The sequence below is a fragment of the Pollicipes pollicipes genome, unplaced genomic scaffold (genome assembly GCF_011947565.3).
Source record: "Pollicipes pollicipes isolate AB1234 unplaced genomic scaffold, Ppol_2.1 Scaffold_7261;HRSCAF=8764_pilon_pilon_pilon, whole genome shotgun sequence".
In the NCBI taxonomy this organism is placed as follows: Eukaryota; Metazoa; Arthropoda; class Thecostraca; order Pollicipedomorpha; family Pollicipedidae; genus Pollicipes; species Pollicipes pollicipes.
Window position 1 is genome coordinate 15017766 of NW_023597054.1, and position 20447 is coordinate 15038212.

A 20447-nucleotide genomic window follows, 5' to 3' on the forward strand; every position below is an offset into this window, starting at 1 on the left:
CTTCGTACAGTGCAACAGTACCATCCGAACCGCCAAGGTCGGCATGTGTGTTTCCACTCTATTCGCCGTGGCCGGTGGTCGTGCCGGCGTCGCGTCTGGCCGCACTTTCAAGCTCACAGCGAGGCCTCACAGCATCTGCTGACGTCCGAGAAAAGGTGTGGTCTTCACACGATCACGGCGAAGCCTCGCGTCAGCATCTGCTGACGTCCGAGAAGAGGCGTGGTCTCCACACGATCACGAGACTGTATTCGATGCTCACGACGTCGAGAGCGGGGCTGACGAGCGCCGCCGCGGTGTGCTCCGCATGGCTGGGGCGGAGCACACCGCCGTGGGCGCTCGAGCGGCACGCTGGCCACTGCGGAGTGATTGACGAGCGGTGGCGCAGCCTGTGAGTGCCGCGGTCTGGCGCCGGCGGCCGCGGTAAGAAGTGCTGTCCGATGGGTCACGGAATCTGTTTCAACAGTCGGGGGTAGGATGGGCAAGAGGGTATGTTCTGAAACTGACTGGAATCCGGTCATTGTGACCTAAAGACGTCAATGGAGGCCGAGGAAATTGAGTAGGGGTGTTAGTCTCGAAAGCAATGCATTAAATTATATGTGAACAATTTTGAAACTGTTTGAGGGGTAGTTGGTATTACAAGTTCGGCAGCGGGGCCCAGACAGCGTATTAGCTCCTGTTGACAAGAAACAGAGCATCTTTTACGGACACTACAGTCACAATATTTTGCTACTATCGCGAACGGACATGTACACACACAAAATAACAAAGAAGACATTACATTAAACGTTAACAAACGTACGAAGATGTCTGAGGGTTTCAAACACTGTGCACTTGCCACTTAACATCTATGACATGTTCCCTACGAGCTCCCCGAGAGCGTGCTGCACATTTATGTTATTGACCAACACGGCTCTACAAAAAACACGGCCGGCGTGCCCGAGTTTACCAAAATCCTGACTTCCGTGAGGATCACAAATCACGTTACATTTGGAAAATGCGCGCACTTGCAGATAATCAAGGGTGTTCTGCACACTGCACCTGGTTTGGCTTGAAGACGGACATCCAGTTTGGTCCCTAGGCGTAAGACAACAAGCAGCATTCAGTGCAATGCTCCTCTCCAGCCCTCCTCCTCACACCAACCACTCGTTTGTGTGGAGCGAAAGCCGCTTGTCGAGAGTTGCCCAGAGTTCCCGCTGGCAGCGCTGCTGTCGGCCACAGAGGGCGCTGCAGTCGGGCGTCGAGCGCCGGCGGCATCCGTCGGCCAGTCATACGGCTGTGGGCGGCGCCTCGGCCTCCTTCCCCGTGACCGCCGCCGGCACCAGGGTCGAGTTCAGCCCAAGGTCCCCCTCCGGCGTGATGCACACGTAGAAGCGCTGCGGCCCAGCCGACGGTCAGATTCCGAGCGCACAACACGAGCGAACGGTTCACTTTGACGATAACCGGATGTGTCATCGCCATGTAACAGAAGCGCGCTGCATACCACTGCCTATTTTCAAGCGCAGGCGCACGTTTGTCAAGGAACAGTGCCTGTTACGTCCTACCGTGATGCTTTGCACTGCTCCTGCATTTTAGTTCCTTCGAATATGCGTGCACCGCCTCGTGCAGCTCGACACACCGCTCTCGAGCCGGACCTGCACCGGTCCGTGGCGCCCCTGACCTGCTTCAAAGAGCCGGGCGTGGTCAGGAACATGTAGACGATGTAGGCGGGGATGCAGACGAGCGAGCTGGCCGTCATGCCCCAGCCGAGCGCGATCGACCAGCGTGGATAGACGTACTCCTTGGTGCGCAGGTCCTCGTACGTCACCAGCGAGCACACAAAGATGAACTGACGGCGGGACCAAACTGGTATTAGCGGACGAGACTGCACTGACGCCACAAATATGACCTTTGGGTGCGGAGAGGCGCTGGTAGACGAAAATGGGTGTTCATGGTGGTGGATACGGGCCAACAGGTAAAACTAAAATGCTGCCACAGGGTCCGTAGGTTGAACGCCCCACAGCTGCCGAGGCGTGGAATGGTGATTGGTGACTGTTTGGAATGTGTCTGTTTGAAATTGGTGACTGGAATGGTGACTGTTTACTGTCGAGGTCGTCAAGACGGAGAAGTGAGCCATTCAAACAGAAGGGAGTTCCGAGTAGAGGAAATTTTGATCTTGTACCTAAATAATGAACAAAAGTGTGGCCAAGGTAACAACAGTGCTGTCTAAAACGAGCTGAAGAGAGAGGAATCGCACTCAGCAAACAACAATAAGCTGACAAAACTGAGAGCAGCTAAATGGCGTTTGGCGAGAAAGGGTGAACCATCAAAGTTGAGTACTGTGTTCGACAAACGGAAAATAACCGTCGAAAAGGGAAACTGGATCGGGGCGAAAATAAAATACGGGATGGGAACTGAAGTGGGCACTGATAAAGACTAGAAACCGACGGGTTCTGGCTAGGCGTCAACAGACAAAAACCTCCGTCGCAGCGTGGAAATTGCCGAAGCGTAAAAATGCAGAAAGGCGGTGGCAAGGGAACGGACACCATTGAACCTGTGACGCACCTTGTGCAAGATGCGGAAAATGTCACACACATAGAAAGGGTCCTCTTGGCAGCTTGTGTCCTCGGCAGAAGTTAAACTGCAAACCTTGCCCCGCCTATTCCTCTTATTGTGAAATTGTTCTTTAAGCCTATGTTAAATTGCGTAGCAGGGATCTTTTATCAACAATTGCAATGCATGCGTATATAGGTAGAGAGAGAGAGAGAGGGAGAGAGAGAGGAGGGAGAGCGAGAGAGAGAGAGAGAGAGAGAGAGAGAGAGAGAGAGAGGAGAAGAGAGATATATATATATATATATATATATATATATATTTATACACATATATATATATATATATATATATATATATAGATATTATTATATATACATATGTATACATAAGCAAATTCCCCACCAACACAAATGGTAAGAATAACGGGAGATCACTTACCAATAAGAACAGCGGCTGACAAATTCAGCAGATGCGCCAGAATATGCCGGGCTGGATCCAATCATCCTCTCGGACATCACTCGCGAACCTGCCACGAACAACGAGTTCAGTGAGAGCTTCATGTCCGCTTTCTTCTATCGATGCCAAATGAATGCCATTAGAGAGCCGATTCAAAACCAGCAGGAAATGCAATACCCGCCAGGAAGGTGTAGCTATTGGCGAACAAGAATAAAAAACTCAAAGGTATGGTCTAATGTCATTTATTTATATGCCATGAGGAAGCAGACACGTAGGGCATATGTGCACGACGCTCCGAATCCGAAGCAGCCATGGCCTCGGAGAGAACCGGCCAATTAGAGATCGCTATTCTCCAGTTTTATATGATCCCTTAAAAGACAGAGCACCAAGTCAATTGCAAGAGTGGGACGATTACATGTCGCAATATAGCCAGGGAACACCGTAGAATACTGTCTATTTGATCCCTGAATCCAGGTGGCCATGGACCAAGACACGGGCTGAGGTTCACGCTTGGAGAGCCGTGCAGAACATCGAAGTGTAGCCAAAGATGGCCACATTGCCTTCAGATGCTCATGTGCCTAATCATGATTTTTTTTTGGTAACAGCAAAGAGACTTGTGATAGCGCATCGAGACATTTATAGTCACTGTTTGACAAGGAACGTGTCAAGTTTCGAACATTGTAATGCACGATCGGAACTGCATTATTGAGAAATCCATTTGAAATTAGTTGTTCCAGAAGGGAATTTGCCGGCGTTCTTCACGACGATCCAGGCAGAAAACTACACTTTTGAGCATCAGGTACATATATAAAGGTTTTTTTGTCACATTATACACGATCCAAACAACCTCTATTTGGAACCTCAAATCATGAAAGGCGTGAAAAATAAAGTGAAAAGCTATCTGCGCCCACCTGTTAGCGCCGTAAAACCAGCAGACGGCGACCGCCTCCACGAACACGATGAATAGCACGGATATGCCGGGGCCGTAGATCATCAGCAGGTCCACCACGTACATCCCGCCCTGAGACAGACAGACCTTGTCGCTAGCTTCTGCCCTGAGCTCAACGATGGAGGAAGCGGGGAGGCGTGATGGGTATGGCGAGAAACTGCCTCTCATACGCTTGGAAAAAATTGGCATGGCGTTGCATAGAATGAAACGCGACAAACATCGCGTTTTTCACTTGTCCTGCTCCAATTGTCTCCAGTTGTCAACGTAATTGCGGTACTGTGGGCTTTTCATGTATCACTTGCAGCTTTATAAGACAAAGTCTGGGAAAAGAAAAGGAGCAGCGCGTGGAAATATGGATGCAGAACGATCCTGGTAGTTAACTCTCCCATAAACACCATTAATGATCGATGCGTCAAAACAGTTTGAACGCCGGTGTCGTTCCATATGCATAGATTTGCAGGCCAGATATAAAATGACGAAAATTATTGCAAAGTAATTCACCTGTTCGTCACTAGGTAGTTCCTTCTATGATTATTATCGGTAACTGATCAGAGAAGAAGCGGGTGCTTCGAGATGAACACAAGTCATGTGTTCACATCACTTTGAAGGACGGGCAATCTTTTCGGTTCGTAAACGTTGCACGCGGGAGACTTTCAACAACCCATCCTCTCGACTTAACAGGCGCAGTACGATTCATCGTCTGCTTAATGGACTGAACCAGGAAGACCAGAAAAACACCAAGACATTCAGAGCGAGAGGATTCGAGGGGACCGCTGGCATCAATGAAGCACAAGAAGACAGACAACAGCCCCGAAATGTCGCCAGGGGGCTTCCAGTAACGTCGCCGGACCTCGGCCACCGAGGCTGCGCCAGGTCGGCCGCGCCACTTGAGAGTCCATCAGCCGATGAAATGTTTATTTTATTGACGTCGATCCATCGGCGCGGCGGGCGGGTTTGATCGGTGGTGCGCGGCGCCTCGCCGACCCTCGCGGGACTCCTCCCGGCGACAATTTATGGACGGACGGCTCATTTGTGAGTCAACGGCGGGCGCGGCACCGGCGCCGCACCGTATCGGCCCGGGTCAGCAGGAGCGATGACCGCCGGCACTGCGCTTATCTCCGCAAACAATACAGCGGGGCCGCGACGGCGCACAGCGCGCTCGCAGGTGCCGGCTCGGCGCAAGGCTGGGGGAGTGGACTGTGGCGGAGTGGCAGGGTTGCGGAGTAGCGGGGCTGCGGAATGAGAAGGTGTCGGAATGGGACGGAACGTAACGTAAGAAACAAAGCGTGCGTTTGTCAAGCGTAAACAAGATTATTACGGCAGCTGAAAACGGATAAATGGTGATGAGCTGAAAGCTGCGGGAGAAACAAAGTTCTTCGATTCCCACATCGATACAGTATGTCGTGTTTGATGGTAGATAAGTGACATTGGGCTCTAATAGCAGAACTGTTGTTCAGAAACTCCCGGAGGAATTCTGTATCAAACCCCTGTCCTGGCAAAGGCTAAACGGGGCTCCCGCATTGTTTTCATAAATGCTTCCGCTTTCCACCACGCTGGATTTGTAAAGATACAGTGATTTAAATGAATGCGACAAGTGTGTAAGTATCGTTGCTGTAGGATTTGATATTATCTAGACTGGCTCAGGACCTCAAGCTCCTTGGGCGCTTTCTACCTAAATGTATCAAGGGTGTATAAGAAACCTGATGTGGTGTCACGTATTTCTCAGATGTGAGAGTACCCAAATAAGATCCGTTTAGCTCTTAGGGCTAAGTGGATACGCAATTGCATGTTTACTGTTTCAACAGCTCCTCTCGCAATGAAGGCAGGTATTACTAAGTTCCGGTGCTCTGGACGGTAGTCCCTGCGATCTCAAGGTGCGGCGCATGCAGCGTCTGTTCTTCCCTGTCGGTGGCTTCCGTGATGTCGAAGCGCGTGGACCATGTGATGATATCGATAAATTGGTGGCCGCTGTTGTAAAGAAGAATGGTGCTGAATGCTTTGAGTTGTTAACCGAACAATGCAATAACAGCAGTTGCGGAGGCGAAAGCATGCTTTCTATCGTGTGCGTACTTTGTGATGCACCCAACAAAACGGGCCAGAGCCATACTTTACTCCTTCCATTTGCCTCCCACCCATCTACGGCATGGTCATTTAATCATCATCATAGACTCGGCAGACATAGGCAGACATCATCTAGTGTCTTTGTCATCACCCAATGTAACGTCATCATGATCGGCATTTACATTTCTTTGCTGCGTTCTCTGGCTGTCACAAGGCGCGGTGTCAGGCTCCTTACGTATGTGGTGGTGGGGAGCGCGCAGATGTAGCAGAAGACCAGGAGGCAGCCAACGAAGATCTCGCGATGTTTGCCGAGCACGTTCGGGTATTCGTCACAGAGTCCGGTAATCATGGCCTCGAGACCTCCGAAGGTGCTGTCCAGACCTGCGGGTGGAAGAGACACTGCATTGTCCGGACGTAGTGACTTCGAGCCATCGTGGTGCTCTGTGGCAGCTCCACAGATGACCTACGACGTACGGTGAGTGATGGATAGGTACGACTCAGACACGCTTACACAGTTACGCTACAGAGTTGTTAACCGAACGCTGTGATGTAGTAAGTAAGTAAGCCCTATACGCTCACGCAGATACGCAGATGCGCTTATACAGTTACGCTTCAGGGCTCTAGTGCTTAGCTAATGCACTTATTTCAAATTTCATAAAATCTGAGTACGTACGTTACGTTTTTTTTCTCAAATTGAAACGCTCTGCCTAATACCTCGATGAATTTTAGTGCAGTTGCGTTTTTTGTGATGTAGTAAGCCCGATGAACCCAAAATTTGTGCGATAAACTTCTACCAACCTAGCGTTATCAACATGAGGAAGAAGATGATGGCCCAAAAGACCGAGCCAGACATCATCGCCACCGCCTCGGGATAGACGTAGAAGACGAGACCTGGACCTGTAAAGTAAATTATATGGGTCAGCGACTATCTAGCGGACGGCGCAGCTTCTCTCTCTCTCTCTCTCTCTCTCTCTCTCTCTCTCTCTCTCCTCTCTCTCTCTCTCTCTCTCTCTCTCTCTCTCTCTCTCTCTCTCTCTCTCTCTCTCCCTCACACACACACACACCACACACACACACACACACCACACACACACCCACACACACACACACACACACACCACACACACACACACACACACACACAACACACACACACACACCACACACACACACCCACACCACACACACCACACACACACACACACACACACACACACGCACACAAACACACACACACACACACACACACAAGCTTAACAGAGCGATCGAACCGATGAGTGCGAGCACATTGCTACATTGTGCGAGGAGAACGGCCAGATAAGAAAACATCTGTTGATGTGCTTGTTGAAAGACGCTATGCTGAGGTAGATAAATTTCTGTATAGCTTCTCTCACCGTCCGTGCCAACCGAGTCGATGTCCTTGTTCTGGACCGTTGCCATGTACCCTGTAAAGACAAATACATGCGTTTGTGCCACGGAAAGAGGGAGAGAGTAAGGGAGAGAGAGAGAGAGGGAGAGAGAGAAAGCGAGAGAGAGAGAGAGAGGGAGAGAGGGAGGGGGAGAGAGAGAGAGACCATGGAGCAGACGAAGATGAAGACAAAAAGGGAGAGGGAGCGGGCGTGTGATTGCAGTTACGAGTGGGACTGTATGTCGAGCGAGTCGTTCCTTTACTATGAGGGGCAATGTATTAATTACGTAACGCGCTTTTGGCCATTTCAACCCTCTCTTCTTTTTATTCCCTGTTTACACTAGGCCATAACTTCATCCCCTGGTTACGGCGCATTAAATGTAACACCCAAAAACTCTCATCCGTTTCGCCCATAATCTGTCTAGACGTGCGACACAAAGGACGAGAGTGTAGCTTTCAATGAAAGGAAGCCAGCAGCACCCACCTTCAACCTTTTAAAACATGTTTCAAAGATGCTAGCATGATTCGCAAACATACCTTAGCGTTAAGTTACGGTGTCTAAACCTACCACCCCCCCCCCCCCCCCTTAGCTGCGCTTCGATCACGCTCGATCAAACGTGCCTTCTCCTCTCAGTGAAATCGTTATTTATGGGTGACCCCTAATGGTATTGTTAACTTGAACTACGGGGCCTAGCACCGGCGTCGCGAGGTCCAGAAAACAGCATCCTCGTATCCGCCGATTCATACAAATTGCAAGCTACCCGACTTGTAATTTTACTGAATTTTGCAATTTGGGCAAAACATAGCTTCACCTTTTAACATGCAAACAGATATTCACATCGCAAAAAATGTAGAGCACGTGCCAAAAACACACCCAGATGTCGATAACGCAGCGTCGCAGCAGGGGCGCAGTCAGAGTCCTGGTAAGTGGGAACGGGCACCGGGCTGATAAAGGGCCTCTGATGCCGAAAGTCCCTCCCAAAATAAATCACTGGATGCGATCCACTTGGTTTTGAGGGAGCACAATTTTCGTCGTTGTAAGATCATTTTTACATTATTTTACTGTGACAGAAGCCATAAGTTAGTAAACTGAAGCATGCGGGCGTTAATCAACTGCACGGAATAAGCCGACAAAGCGATTGATTTTACAATGGTCCACTGGACTCATTCTAATCCCACAGTGTCCAGACGCTTCGTTAGAATTTGTGTTGGCCCCGTGCATGCATTGAGGACCACGGAACCGTAGGTTGTAGATCGAAATGGGTTTTAAAATTTGTATTAACGTGGCCAGCCCATGCTCGTCTGGAAATGCTCAACCTTTATTCAGAAGCGAAAACCTAGACGCCCGACATTGCAGTCTCCTTAGGCCGCGCGGTGCCGGCCCCGCGGGTAACACTAGGCCGCGGGTAACGGGCGGGCGAACATGATGATGTATTTCGGTGCTGGAGCCCCTGACTAACGCAGGATGCGTTCATGTTCTCCTTGTGGACTCGCATCAAAGGTTCTGATATCTCCTTTCATGATAACAGTCCCTCTACCAAAGCAAAAAGTGTTCCCCAGCCGACTTGGGGTCCCTTGCCGACACAAGACCCCATGTCAGGAACTGTGGGTCCCTGATAAACACCGGGACACCGCATTGTCTCCGGGGGCCCGACCAATGTAAGTCACGGGGCCCGCCCTTGTCCCCGCTTGAAAAGTGGGCCCTCAGGGCTCAGACCGACACAGAGCCGCCTGTTTGGTGTTCATGGTCTCTGCCCAAAAAAGAGACTGACATTGTCCAACGGAGGCACCCATCGGTCCAAAGGACCAGCTGAATGACATCTGAGGACCCGACCCTGCGGCCGCAACCCCTTAATACGACCTCTGGTCAGTCCTTTGGGCCCTTAATCGTCGGTCCCGAGAGCTCCGAAGGATGACCCGGAACCTAAGAAGGTGGGGATGGACACATACCTCATGTGCCCATGTGCCCCCTCCCCTTTGCCCGTGCCGCTGCGTCGCAGCAATATGGGACCAATTTATTCTGATGGAGGAGAGAACGGATGACCATGTTGACAAAAGTGGGGATCGACGCATACACGCTGCTAAGCACTCTGGTGCACAAGCCGTGAATGCGTACGTCTTGGGACGTTTTTTTAATGAAAAAATGGACTGCGTCTCGGCTACCAAAGCCGGCAATGGCTGGCACAAACCACACGGCATAAGCGGATGTACCACACACAAATCCCTGGGTGGTTTCAACATTGTAGAATCCACTGATGCTTCAGTAAAAGATACGGGACAAGCCCAATGGCACGATTCCCGTCATCGCCATCGAATATCTAACTTTGAAAAAGTTAGACCATGAAAACTCCTCAAGCAAGTAGCTCATTTTCTTGCAACCGATATCCACTCAGCATATTTTGTTTTTATCAAGAGTTCGGTTGAAGTCACCAAAACCTAAACAGCCGAAAATTCCTTAGTTTTTTCAACATCAACTTTCGGACCATTTTAGGCCCAAGATCATGCAATCTTAAAGACATGTTGTTTCCAGTCTTGTGCATGAACGCACCACTTCGTGCATACATTTATCAGTGTATCGTTACGATAATAAAATTTGTGCACGACTTATGTACTTAACTTATCCAACGTAACTTAGCTCAACTTACCGCCACGTGTAGGCACATTGAAAAGTTACATCAATGGATCTCTGCCTACCGAACGAATTGAATGAGAATATTCCAGTGCAGTGACGTCTATTCGCATGTATCCTTAATGGGATGTGGACCTATTGCTCAAGTTCTGATTGCATCTTCATTATGATAATATCTACGCCTGCTATCACATCGCTCGCCCCATACCGCGTGTTAGGAGTGACCGTTCGTGACGTAAAATGCGCTCAATATAATGGAAAATAAATATAATGGAGTTCATTACAATATAAATAGCGTAACAAGCATGTACTGTCTCTGGCAAGCGGAGCGTTTTTGATATCAGAACATTCTCTCAGCATCGGCATCCCAGTAATGTCATTATGATATCGATAGAAAAAGAGCAACTTACCCAGAACTGAAAAGATGACGAAGCCGGCAAGGAAGCTGGTCAGACAGTTGATTGTACTCGTAATCATTGCGTCCCTGGAGAGAGGGAAAGGTGGCAACACATCACGAGCAATCACGAGCAATCACATGCGCAGCGCAGCTTAGTGTCGCCTCAAATGCTGCTTGTGAGACAAAGCTAGGTCCAACCTTCTTTGCTGCCATGTGGCAATATTAGAATATTTAGGGTTTCAAAAGTTCCTGAACACTTTGATAAAAGTGTTTTCTGACATGACATAAAGTATGCATTAAGTACACGTAATGACGAGTGGGCGTTTCTCATAGCCCTCCCAATTCTATCATTGTTAACGAATAGCTTATTCACGGTGCAAATATTCCTGGAAGATCGCGGGCGATGGTGGCTGGATACCCACCTGAAGCAGTTGTTATTAAACTTGTTGTAGCTAGAGAGAGCCAGAAGTGTTCCGAAGCCGGGCCCTAGCGAGAAGAAGATCTGCGTGGCCGCATCTATCCATACCTGTCAAGATGTTCGCCTTGTAATCGCCGTGCAATGCTTCTAGATGAACTAGCCGAATCGAATTTGCTTTGGAGGTGTACGCTTAACACCACAGAGGCTTGAGCATCCGCAAAAATCATCTAAACTTCGCACTCTGGTAAGCCGGAGGGCAGCCTACCCAGCAGCGACACGGTTTTCGTCGATTAGTGGGACAGGCAGCTTGATTTTTATGAACGCTTTTTAGATAAGCCATAGCAGCATTTCGGAAAGATTCCCAGTCAGAGTGGAATCATTAGAAGAAATCACGGCGACGTAACTGGTGCGTTGAGATTCTCTTGGTTAATTGCCGAAAGCGAGAATGGCTATCCTTACCTTAACGTCCTTAAGTCGGTGCCATTGGGGAGTGAGATAGTATCTGATACCCATCCAGGCTCCGGGCAGGGTGATGCCGCGGAACAGCAGGGTGAACAGGACCACATAGGGAAACAGAGCTGTGATCCAGACCACCTGTGGCACGGCAGAGTTGTGTGAATCAGCGCGATGTTGCGTGGCGTGTGCTCAAACAGCCAACATCGGAGCGTCCTGTTCCGTTCGCAAGAAGCGTTCAGTGACCGGCTCATTTCAGCCGTTGGGCGCAAACTACCTAACAGGTTTGCATATTTTCTTCAGTGATTTTTTTCCTTGATTGATTGGTGATTGGTGATTGATTGGTGATTGATTGGTGATTGGTGATTTGGTGATTGATCACCTGATTGGTGATTCATCATAATATCTTATCTGACCTCCATCCAAGGCTCACGTGATTCTCCCCTTCCCGAGAACGTACTCTCTAACGTGTCAAGCACCTGGTATCGGTTATGCTGTGCCGCAAGACACGTGTCTTGCGGCGCAGCCGATCGCTGCAAGTCGCTTTGCCTGAGCGGGATGTTCACGGGGCGGAGCGGGATGGCTTGCCGCCCCCATTATGCAAAGGCTGAGGCTATTCAACATTATTTGGCATGCGCCCGGGTGGCCGGCTGGATACCCTTCGCTCGGGTGGGGGGTCAATTTGACCACCTTGAGATCTCAGGAACTAGGAGGGCTAGAGACACCGAATTTACAAGGTGTGTTGGCCTGTATGAGAAACTCACTTAGGTCAAATTTTGAGGCTCCCTGTTCATAACCTTCTGGTCAAGTAAGTTCAAGAACGTACAAACTCTAAGTTGGTCTTCAAAGTGTTCCCAGAGCCTAGATACTTGCTCGAAGCAAAAAATTAAATGCTCATTCAAGCTAAGCGAACTTGTTTGACCTTTCTAAGGCCATGGTGGCCAAAGGCACGGAAGACTGTTTTGAGTTTTTTTTATTCGAATCAGCGACAAAGATTACGCTAGGCAGTATGTTTCTAAAAAACGAAATGTTGATCGGGGTCATTTAAGACAGTGATCTATTCTGGTCCTTAAGAAGTCCATGTAATATATCTATTGCGGCTCCTGTTATCAATACATTCAAAATGGGCAACAGAAACTGCCTCGTACGGCAAGCTTTATGTAAATGAACCGGTTGGTTTTGACCGTGGTCTGACCTTTATACCTGATCCCAGATCAATGGAATTTGGTGATTCGATTGTTGCGTAGCCTAAGGAAGTATCTTAGATATGTTTGGCTTCGTCTAAAACTCCGCTGTTCCATCAGATTGAACGAACCCCTAGAAATTGTCTTCGCTGAATCAATTGTCTGACTTCGACCTGCCGTAGGTCAGCAACCTTACAAGGTACAAATATGTTTTTGGCACCACACGATCCGCTATTCAACTGTCTACTGCTACGAAAAATTTGTCGGGCTACCCCGCGCCATTTAGAAACCATTCCGGATAATCCCCCAGGGGTTGATTTGACCCCCACCTTAGCGTGTGGGGGTCAAATTGGTCATATGGGGGTCAAGGTAGCGTAAAACAGCGCATGTGTCAATGAGACTGAGGCTAGTAGTGCCTTGGGATCGTTCTCGCAGCGCTTATGCAAAAACTTTTAAATCCAATACGAATCATTTTCTTTCGGGGCGGCGTGATCTGCCTTTGCGGGAGCTGAGCCAGACGCCTGGGTCGAGACCACTACGCCTGGAAACCTGCAACTGGGGTGTGTCTGGACCACGTGCCGTGTGCTTACCAGACCCCTGGATCCAAAGCAGTGCCACCGGTTCATGGCTTGCTTGTGGGAACAGTGCACGATGTCCCGGGCCCGGTCTGCCTCTGGGGTTCTTTGACCAGGTTATTGAGGTGTATTTATTCCTATGGAACGTCATGACGTTTTCAGGCGCAGCGTTCAGTTTTGCTATAACGGTGGGAGGGGGCGTTTCCATATCTTCAGCGGCTCGAGCTCTTTAGAGTTCTACAATGTGCTCACTTCTCCGTTCTACCATGGGGCTCAGGAATATTGAGAAAGAAAAAGATGACAAGTGAGCATGGGCTAATATTTTGAAATTGAATGCTTCATTAAAGAATCGAGACGGCTACCCCAACCTCGCGATGCCAAAATGCTGCATCAATGTAACGGCACTGCGCGTGCTCCTGCTGGCCGAAATTGCGCGCTAAGTCATGTTTCGGCTGGAAAATTGGTGGTGACGACACAGACGCTTCTTGGAACGTGTTATCGTTTGGATTAATGCCAGGCGCGAGTAACCAATGCAGTTAACGCACCCTTAAAACCCAATTACTAACTAACTAACTCAAATCAATGGCAAAACCAGCCTACGCACATGGCACATCTCATCTACTTCAGCTCTCATCCACCGTCCTTGTTACCTTTCCTGTGCTCTTCACGCCCTTCCACAAGGAGAAGTAGACCAGCACGAAAACAGCCAGCAGAGAGACAGCCAGCGGCCACTTGACCGACCCTAGATCGTTGATTCCGTCCGCTTTCTGAACTTCCAATACAGCGTAGCTGAAATGTCACACGAATGCGTCGTAGCCCGAAGTACCATTTCCTCTCCAGTTTCCGTCTCGGTCAACTTCAATTTTCAGCGTTCATCGGCCGTGACACCTATCAGAATAGATCCTGCTCGCGCCACAAGGTTCGGACAGAAAGCTCACCTGCAAAAGATCCTCAGGATGATATGGCATTAGACTACCCCTGAATGGCAAGGGACGCCTTACGATAGATCAGTACTGCACGACTTGCAAGCAGATATATCCCGCATGATCAAATTAGAGGCCTGTACTGATTGTAGATCTGCGCATAGACCGCAGTCCGGCGTTAGGGCTCCGAATTCCGTCACATACGACACCCCCACAGAGAACGGGTGGGTGCGGGCTCACTGGAAGTACTCATAGGCGGGACTGGTGGCGTTGCCGTCCGGCGGCGGCCAGCTCTCGTTGAGCGGCGTCTGTCGACAGCGGGCCGTGTTCCAGGCGTTCTGGCAGCGCGTCCACGGCAGCTCGTTACGGAAGCTTTGCACCAGGTAGTAGACGGACCACGCCAGCACCGTGTTGTAGCACATGGCCATGTAGATGTCGATGATGCAGATGGCGTAGCCGATGCCTGCCCGGCAGGGGAGTAGATGGACGTAGGAATTGAGTGGGGTTCTGTGTTAGCTGCACTGCTGAACAACAGATGTGATCGACAGTTGACGTATGCTGCAAGAGTCACCCAGAACATTTAATGAACAGGTGGAGCTGCGAATAAAGGATTGAAATTTTGGGATGGTTGATGCATTTGGATATTAATGTTTTTTGTTCAGAGCAAATCCACCTGACTCGCAACGATTACGCCATTGCGTAGGAATAAGAATTTATGCACGGCGCCGCCGTCGTGTACCTCACAACCCTCAGCGCGAGCCTGTACGCGTCGCCCGGCGCGCCACAAGTGTCGCTGGCGCGGCACGCTCAACACCCCAGGCGACGGGCCTCCCAGCGGGGCCAATCGGTCACGGCTGGGGAGGCCGGCGGCGCTCGGAGCACCATTACCCGGCCGGGGCCGAGCCGGAGCGTGCCGGCGGCGCCGCGGGGAGCGCCGATGACGTCCTGCGCCGAGCGGCTAACGACCGGGCTCGATGGCGTCGAAGGACGCGCCGAGATTGGCGCCGATGATAAATGATGACGCCACTTTCGAGGTAATCGGGGAAAAATGGACGCATCCACGGGACGGGAGGCCATCAGGGAAAGGTGAAATTAAGCAGGGTGGTGATGGACATTGCGATGCGTCAGTGGCCTTCATTTCGTTAACGACATTGCATTCGCTGCAGGATGGGGACCTTGTGCCCTTACGGCAGCGCAGTGCCCTGCTATATCGGTCTCGTTGTTCGGGTTAATTTAGTACAGGGTTAAAAGCTCAAGCACTGGCACGATGGCAGATGAAAGTGCACACTATCTACTATCGATATAAACTTCCTTTTACCGGACAGAACGTCAACGTACTTCAACAACACGCTTGCTCCCAAATGCTGTATTGCAAACTAGATGAGTCTAGGTACTAACTAGATGATTCCCCATATGGTAAAATATTAAACAACAGTTGATTCTCTTAAATATATGGTCTCCCCATTTTCCTAATTTTAATCACCATCCCAGCTGAGACGGTCAAAACTGTGGCAATCTTCTGCAGTATCACCGTGTCGGCCTACCTTCCAGAGCCGGACAGATCTCCTCCCAGAGAGTGAGTCGGCGTACCTTTCAGAGCCGGACAGATCTTCTCCCAGAGTGAGTCGGCCTACCTTCCAGAGCCGGACAGATCTTCTCCCAGAGTGAGTCGGCCTACCTTCCAGGGCCGGACAGATCTTCTCCCAGAGTGAGTCGGCCTACCTTCCAGAGCCGGACAGATCTTCTTCCAGAGAGTGAGTCGGCATACCTTCCAGAGCCGGGCAGATGTTCTCCCAGAGAGTGAGTCGGCGTACCTTTCAGAGCCGGACAGATCTTCTTCCAGAGAGTGAGTCGGCGTACCTTCCAGAGCCGGACAGATCTCCTCCCAGAGAGTGAGTCGGCGTACCTTCCAGAGCCGGACAGATGCTCTCCCAGAGAGTGAGTCGGCGTACCTTTCAGAGCCGGACAGATCTTCTCCCAGAGTGAGTCGGCCTACCTTCCAGAGCCGGACAGATCTTCTCCCAGAGAGTGAGTCGGCGTACCTTTCAGAGCCGGACAGATCTTCTTCCAGAGAGTGAGTCGGCATACCTTCCAGAGCCGGGCAGATGTTCTCCCAGAGAGTGAGTCGGCGTACCTTTCAGAGCCGGACAGATCTTCTTCCAGAGAGTGAGTCGGCGTACCTTCCAGAGCCGGACAGATCTCCTCCCAGAGAGTGAGCCGGCGTACCTTTCAGAGCCGGACAGATCTCCTCCCAGAGAGTGAGTCGGCGTACCTTCCAGAGCCGGGCAGATGTTCTCCCAGAGAGTGAGTCGGCGTACCTTCCAGAGCCGGACAGATCTCCTCCCAGAGAGTGAGTCGGCGTACCTTTCAGAGCCGGACAGATCTCCTCCCAGAGAGTGAGTCGGCGTACCTTCCAGAGCCGGACAGATGCTCTCCCAGAGAGTGAGTCGGCGTACCTTTCAGAGCCGGACAGATCTTCTTCCAGAGAGTGAGTCGGCGTACCTTCCAGAGCCGGACAGATCTCCTCCCAGAGAGTGAGTCGGCGTACCTTCCAGAGCCGGACAGATGTTCTCCCAGAGAGTGAGTCGGCGTACCTTCCAGAGCCGGACAGATGTTCTCCCAGAGAGTGAGTCGGCGTACCTTCCAGAGCCGGACAGATGTTCTCCCAGAGGGTGAGTCGGCATACCTTTCAGAGCCGGACAGATCTCCTCCCAGAGAGTGAGTCGGCGTACCTTCCAGAGCCGGACAGATGTTCTCCCAGAGAGTGAGTCGGCGTACCTTTCAGAGTCGGACAGATCTTCTTCCAGAGAGTGAGTCGGCGTACCTTTCAGAGCCGGACAGATCTTCTCCCAGAGAGTGAGTCGACGTACCTTTCAGAGCCGGACAGATGTTCTCCCAGAGAGTGAGTCGGCGAACCTTTCAGAGCCGGACAGATCTTCTTCCAGAGAGTGAGTCGGCGTACCTTTCAGAGCCGGACAGATCTTCTCCCAGAGTGTGAGTCGGCGTACCTTTCAGAGCCGGACAGATCTTCTCCCAGAGAGTGAGTCGGCGTACCTTCCAGAGCCGGACAGATCTTCTCCCAGAGAGTGAGTCGGCGTACCTTCCAGAGCCGGACAGATCTTCTCCCAGAGAGTGAGTCGGCGTACCTTTCAGAGCCGGACAGATCTTCTCCCAGAGAGTGAGTCGGCGTACCTTTCAGAGCCGGACAGATCTTCTTCCAGAGAGTGAGTCGGCGTACCTTTCAGAGCCGGACAGATCTTCTTCCAGAGGGTGAGTCGGCGTACCTTTCAGAGCCGGACAGATCTTCTTCCAGAGAGTGAGTCGGCGTACCTTTCAGAGCCGGACAGATCTTCTCCCAGAGAGTGAGTCGGCATACCTTCCAGAGCCGGGCAGATGTTCTCCCAGAGAGTGAGTCGGCGTACCTTCCAGAGCCGGACAGATCTTCTCCCAGAGAGTGAGTCGGCATACCTTCCAGAGCCGGGCAGATGTTCTCCCAGAGAGTGAGTCGGCGTACCTTCCAGAGCCGGACAGATCTTCTCCCAGAGAGTGAGTCGGCGTACCTTTCAGAGCCGGACAGATCTTCTTCCAGAGAGTGAGTCGGCGTACCTTTCAAAGCCGGACAGATCTTCTTCCAGAGAGTGAGTCGGCGTACCTTTCAGAGCCGGACAGATCTTCTTCCAGAGAGTGAGTCGGCGTACCTTCCAGGGCCGGACAGATCTTCTTCCAGAGAGTGAGTCGGCGTACCTTTCAGAGCCGGACAGATCTTCTTCCAGAGGGTGAGGCAGCCGCTGCGATGGTACTGGCCGAGAGCTAGCTCCATGTAGAAGAGCGGAAGGCCGCCGAAGATCAGCATGATCAGGTACGGGATCAAGAACGCACCTGCCATGTAAAAGTCTGTAAATTTGGTGGTAAAGGTGCGGGAGCTATCGCGCTGTATCGATCTTTGGGTGGTTGGGACTTCCCCAACATTTGGGATAATGTAGCACTTAGCTAATGGGCGAAGGTCAGGATGAGGAACTCGTCGGCCAGCACCAACGCTAAGCAGTGCTTGGTGTGTGGGGCCTGGCCCCACCACCCGATCGTGGCACTTAGGGTCAACGGCAGAATTTTGCGACGGAAGCTTAACAAGACATATTGTTCCGCACGGTTCGTCCTGCCCTCTGACGTCAACCAAATTTTTCGCGTGGTCACTGCCACCGGCTGCGCGCCACTTCGGTCAAGTGCAAACAGCGAGCGTCTAAATCGACTTGAACCCATCCCGCCACGACAGGGTGGATCGGAAGACAGGCGCTCTAACCAGCTGAGCTATCCCACGGAAGCAGTTGCCGCGAGAAATTATCTCAGTCAAGGATGAGAGTACTGGATAAAATCGCACAGAAAACTCCAGTGAGGACCTGTTGAGATGAAATTGTTAAATTGTGTTATGTTAAATGATAGTTAACGTGGGGGCTTCCTCGGCTGTCATAACACGTTCTCCTTCGGCCTGCTAATATTGTAGCCAAACATCGGCTATCTCCAGTATGTAACACTTAATGCCCCCGAAAAGGTCGTAACTTTTTCTGGCTTGCCTCCGATAAATCATACTGTAAACCGTTCCTGGCTCGTGCAGTGTGCCAAACTTTGTTTGGAAACGCTAATTTGATAGTCAGGAAAAATCATCAAACTTCAGCACTCCAGGTGGAACGGTTGGTAATGAGATAGGAAAAGCTAGAGATTAACGAGTCGTTCACGCATAAAAACGACGCGAAGGCGTCACAGCCTGGAGGGGACAAGGCGTCATAGCTTGGAGGCAGCATAGCATCATAGCCTGGAGGGGACATAGCGTCATAACCTGGAGGAGGCATAGCGTCATAGCCCGGAGGAGGCATAGGGCCATAGCCTGGAGGGGACGTAGCACCATAGCCTGGGGACATAGCGTCATGGCTCGGAGGGGACACAGCCTTATAGCCTATGTCGAAATAACCCATCCTAACAAAAGGTCGGCAAGGGCTCCTTGACATCTGTCGTATTGGCAAAACGCTCGTTTTAGTTTGCACAGGTTGTTCAGACCCCAAGCCGCTCTCATGACGGCTGCACGGCCCATACGACAGTTGCGCGGGTTGTTCGGGTCCCCCTTACTGCCCACATGACGGTTGCACGGCCCATGTGACAGCTGCACGGGTTGTTCGGGTCCCCTAGCTGCCCACATGACGGCACATAAACAGCACTCCACGAGTATTGGAATTAGGATGAGCGAGACCAGATATCCTCGAGCTCCCAGGTTTTCTGACGTCTTTGTATTAATATTTAAAGCAAATCTAGGGCAAAATGAATAATACATCGGACGATCCGGACGAACCCTGGAGATCCAAAGGGCTCCAAAAGAGGCAAAGGCCAACTTTTGTCACAATCGGTGTCGAGCGCCCTGCCCTGTCGCTAACCCCACGCCACTGACCGCCGCCGTTCTTGTAGCAGATGTAGGGGAAGCGCCATACGTTGCCGAGGTCGACGGCGAACCCGATGACAGCGAGCAGAAATTCGACCTTCTTGTCCCAGGTCTCGCGGGGTGGGGCGGCGTCCGCTGCCTTGATCAGGGCGCCGGGCTCGGCTGCAGCGGCGGCGGCAGCGGCGGCGGCGGCGGCGGCGGCGGCGGCGGCGGCGTCGGCCGGCGGCGGGCGCGTCGGCGGGGCGGCCTCCGTGTCGCGCGGCCAGGGCACGCTGGGCCGCGGCGGCGGCGGCCGCGCGCCGGCGCCGGCCGCCATCGCGCTCAGCAGCGCGGCCGTCAGCGGCGCGGCCCGGCCGCGGCGGCGCGGCGCGGCAGCGCCCACATGGCTGCGACGAGGGCAGAGTCAGGAGTAGCGACGACGACCAGCTGTCCGCAGCGGGGTAAAGGTCAGGAGGTACAGCGGCGCAGATCAGGTCAGGTGGCGCAGCGGTACCCGCATGCCTGCAGCAGTCTGAGGTCGGCAAGCGCAGGCGGTACCTGCATGCCTGCAACAGGCTGGGGCCGGCAGGCGCAGGCTGTACCTGCATGTCTACAGCAAACTGGGGTCAGACGCGCAGGCGCTACCCGCATGTCTGCAGGAGGCTGGGGCCGGCAGGCGCAGGTGGTACCGCCCGACTACGGCAGCGCAGCGCACTGTCGTCTGGTATTGCATCAAGAAGACGTGTGAGAAGCAACGATTTGGACGCCTTGTCGTGCTAAGAAAACGATAAATGCTCGAAACTAATCTTGCCACCTGACCTGTATGAATCTAGCTCTAAATAGGATCTTTAGGCCGATTGAACTTGTCCAAAAGGTTTTTGAATGTTGCTGGAGAAGGACTTCCCATAACTTCGTTTGACAGCCCATTGCAATGGTTTACTACTTTTTGACTAAATGGCATCTGCCTCTTCGTAGTTCTACTCCTACCTTTTGCTAAATGCAAATGGTTTCCTCTATGTCTCGGCCTCATTTCCAGTGTTCCATGTAGATCTGCCCTGTCT

General features: G+C 51.6%; 1 protein-coding gene across 1 annotated transcript; it reads right to left on the reverse strand.

Moving 5' to 3' along the window:
* Positions 1 to 233: 233 nt before the first annotated feature.
* On the reverse strand, positions 234 to 19569 carry LOC119112055 (sodium-dependent serotonin transporter-like). The gene is given in 14 exon segments (XM_037236031.1): positions 234 to 1373; positions 1658 to 1825; positions 2968 to 3055; positions 3897 to 4006; positions 6231 to 6376; positions 6794 to 6892; positions 7390 to 7440; positions 10443 to 10516; positions 10852 to 10955; positions 11307 to 11441; positions 13710 to 13848; positions 14223 to 14445; positions 17727 to 17861; positions 19417 to 19569. Coding segments are annotated over 13 exon segments (1554 nt in total). The 5' UTR covers positions 17836 to 17861; positions 19417 to 19569; the 3' UTR covers positions 234 to 1265.
* Positions 19570 to 20447: the final 878 nt, after the last annotated feature.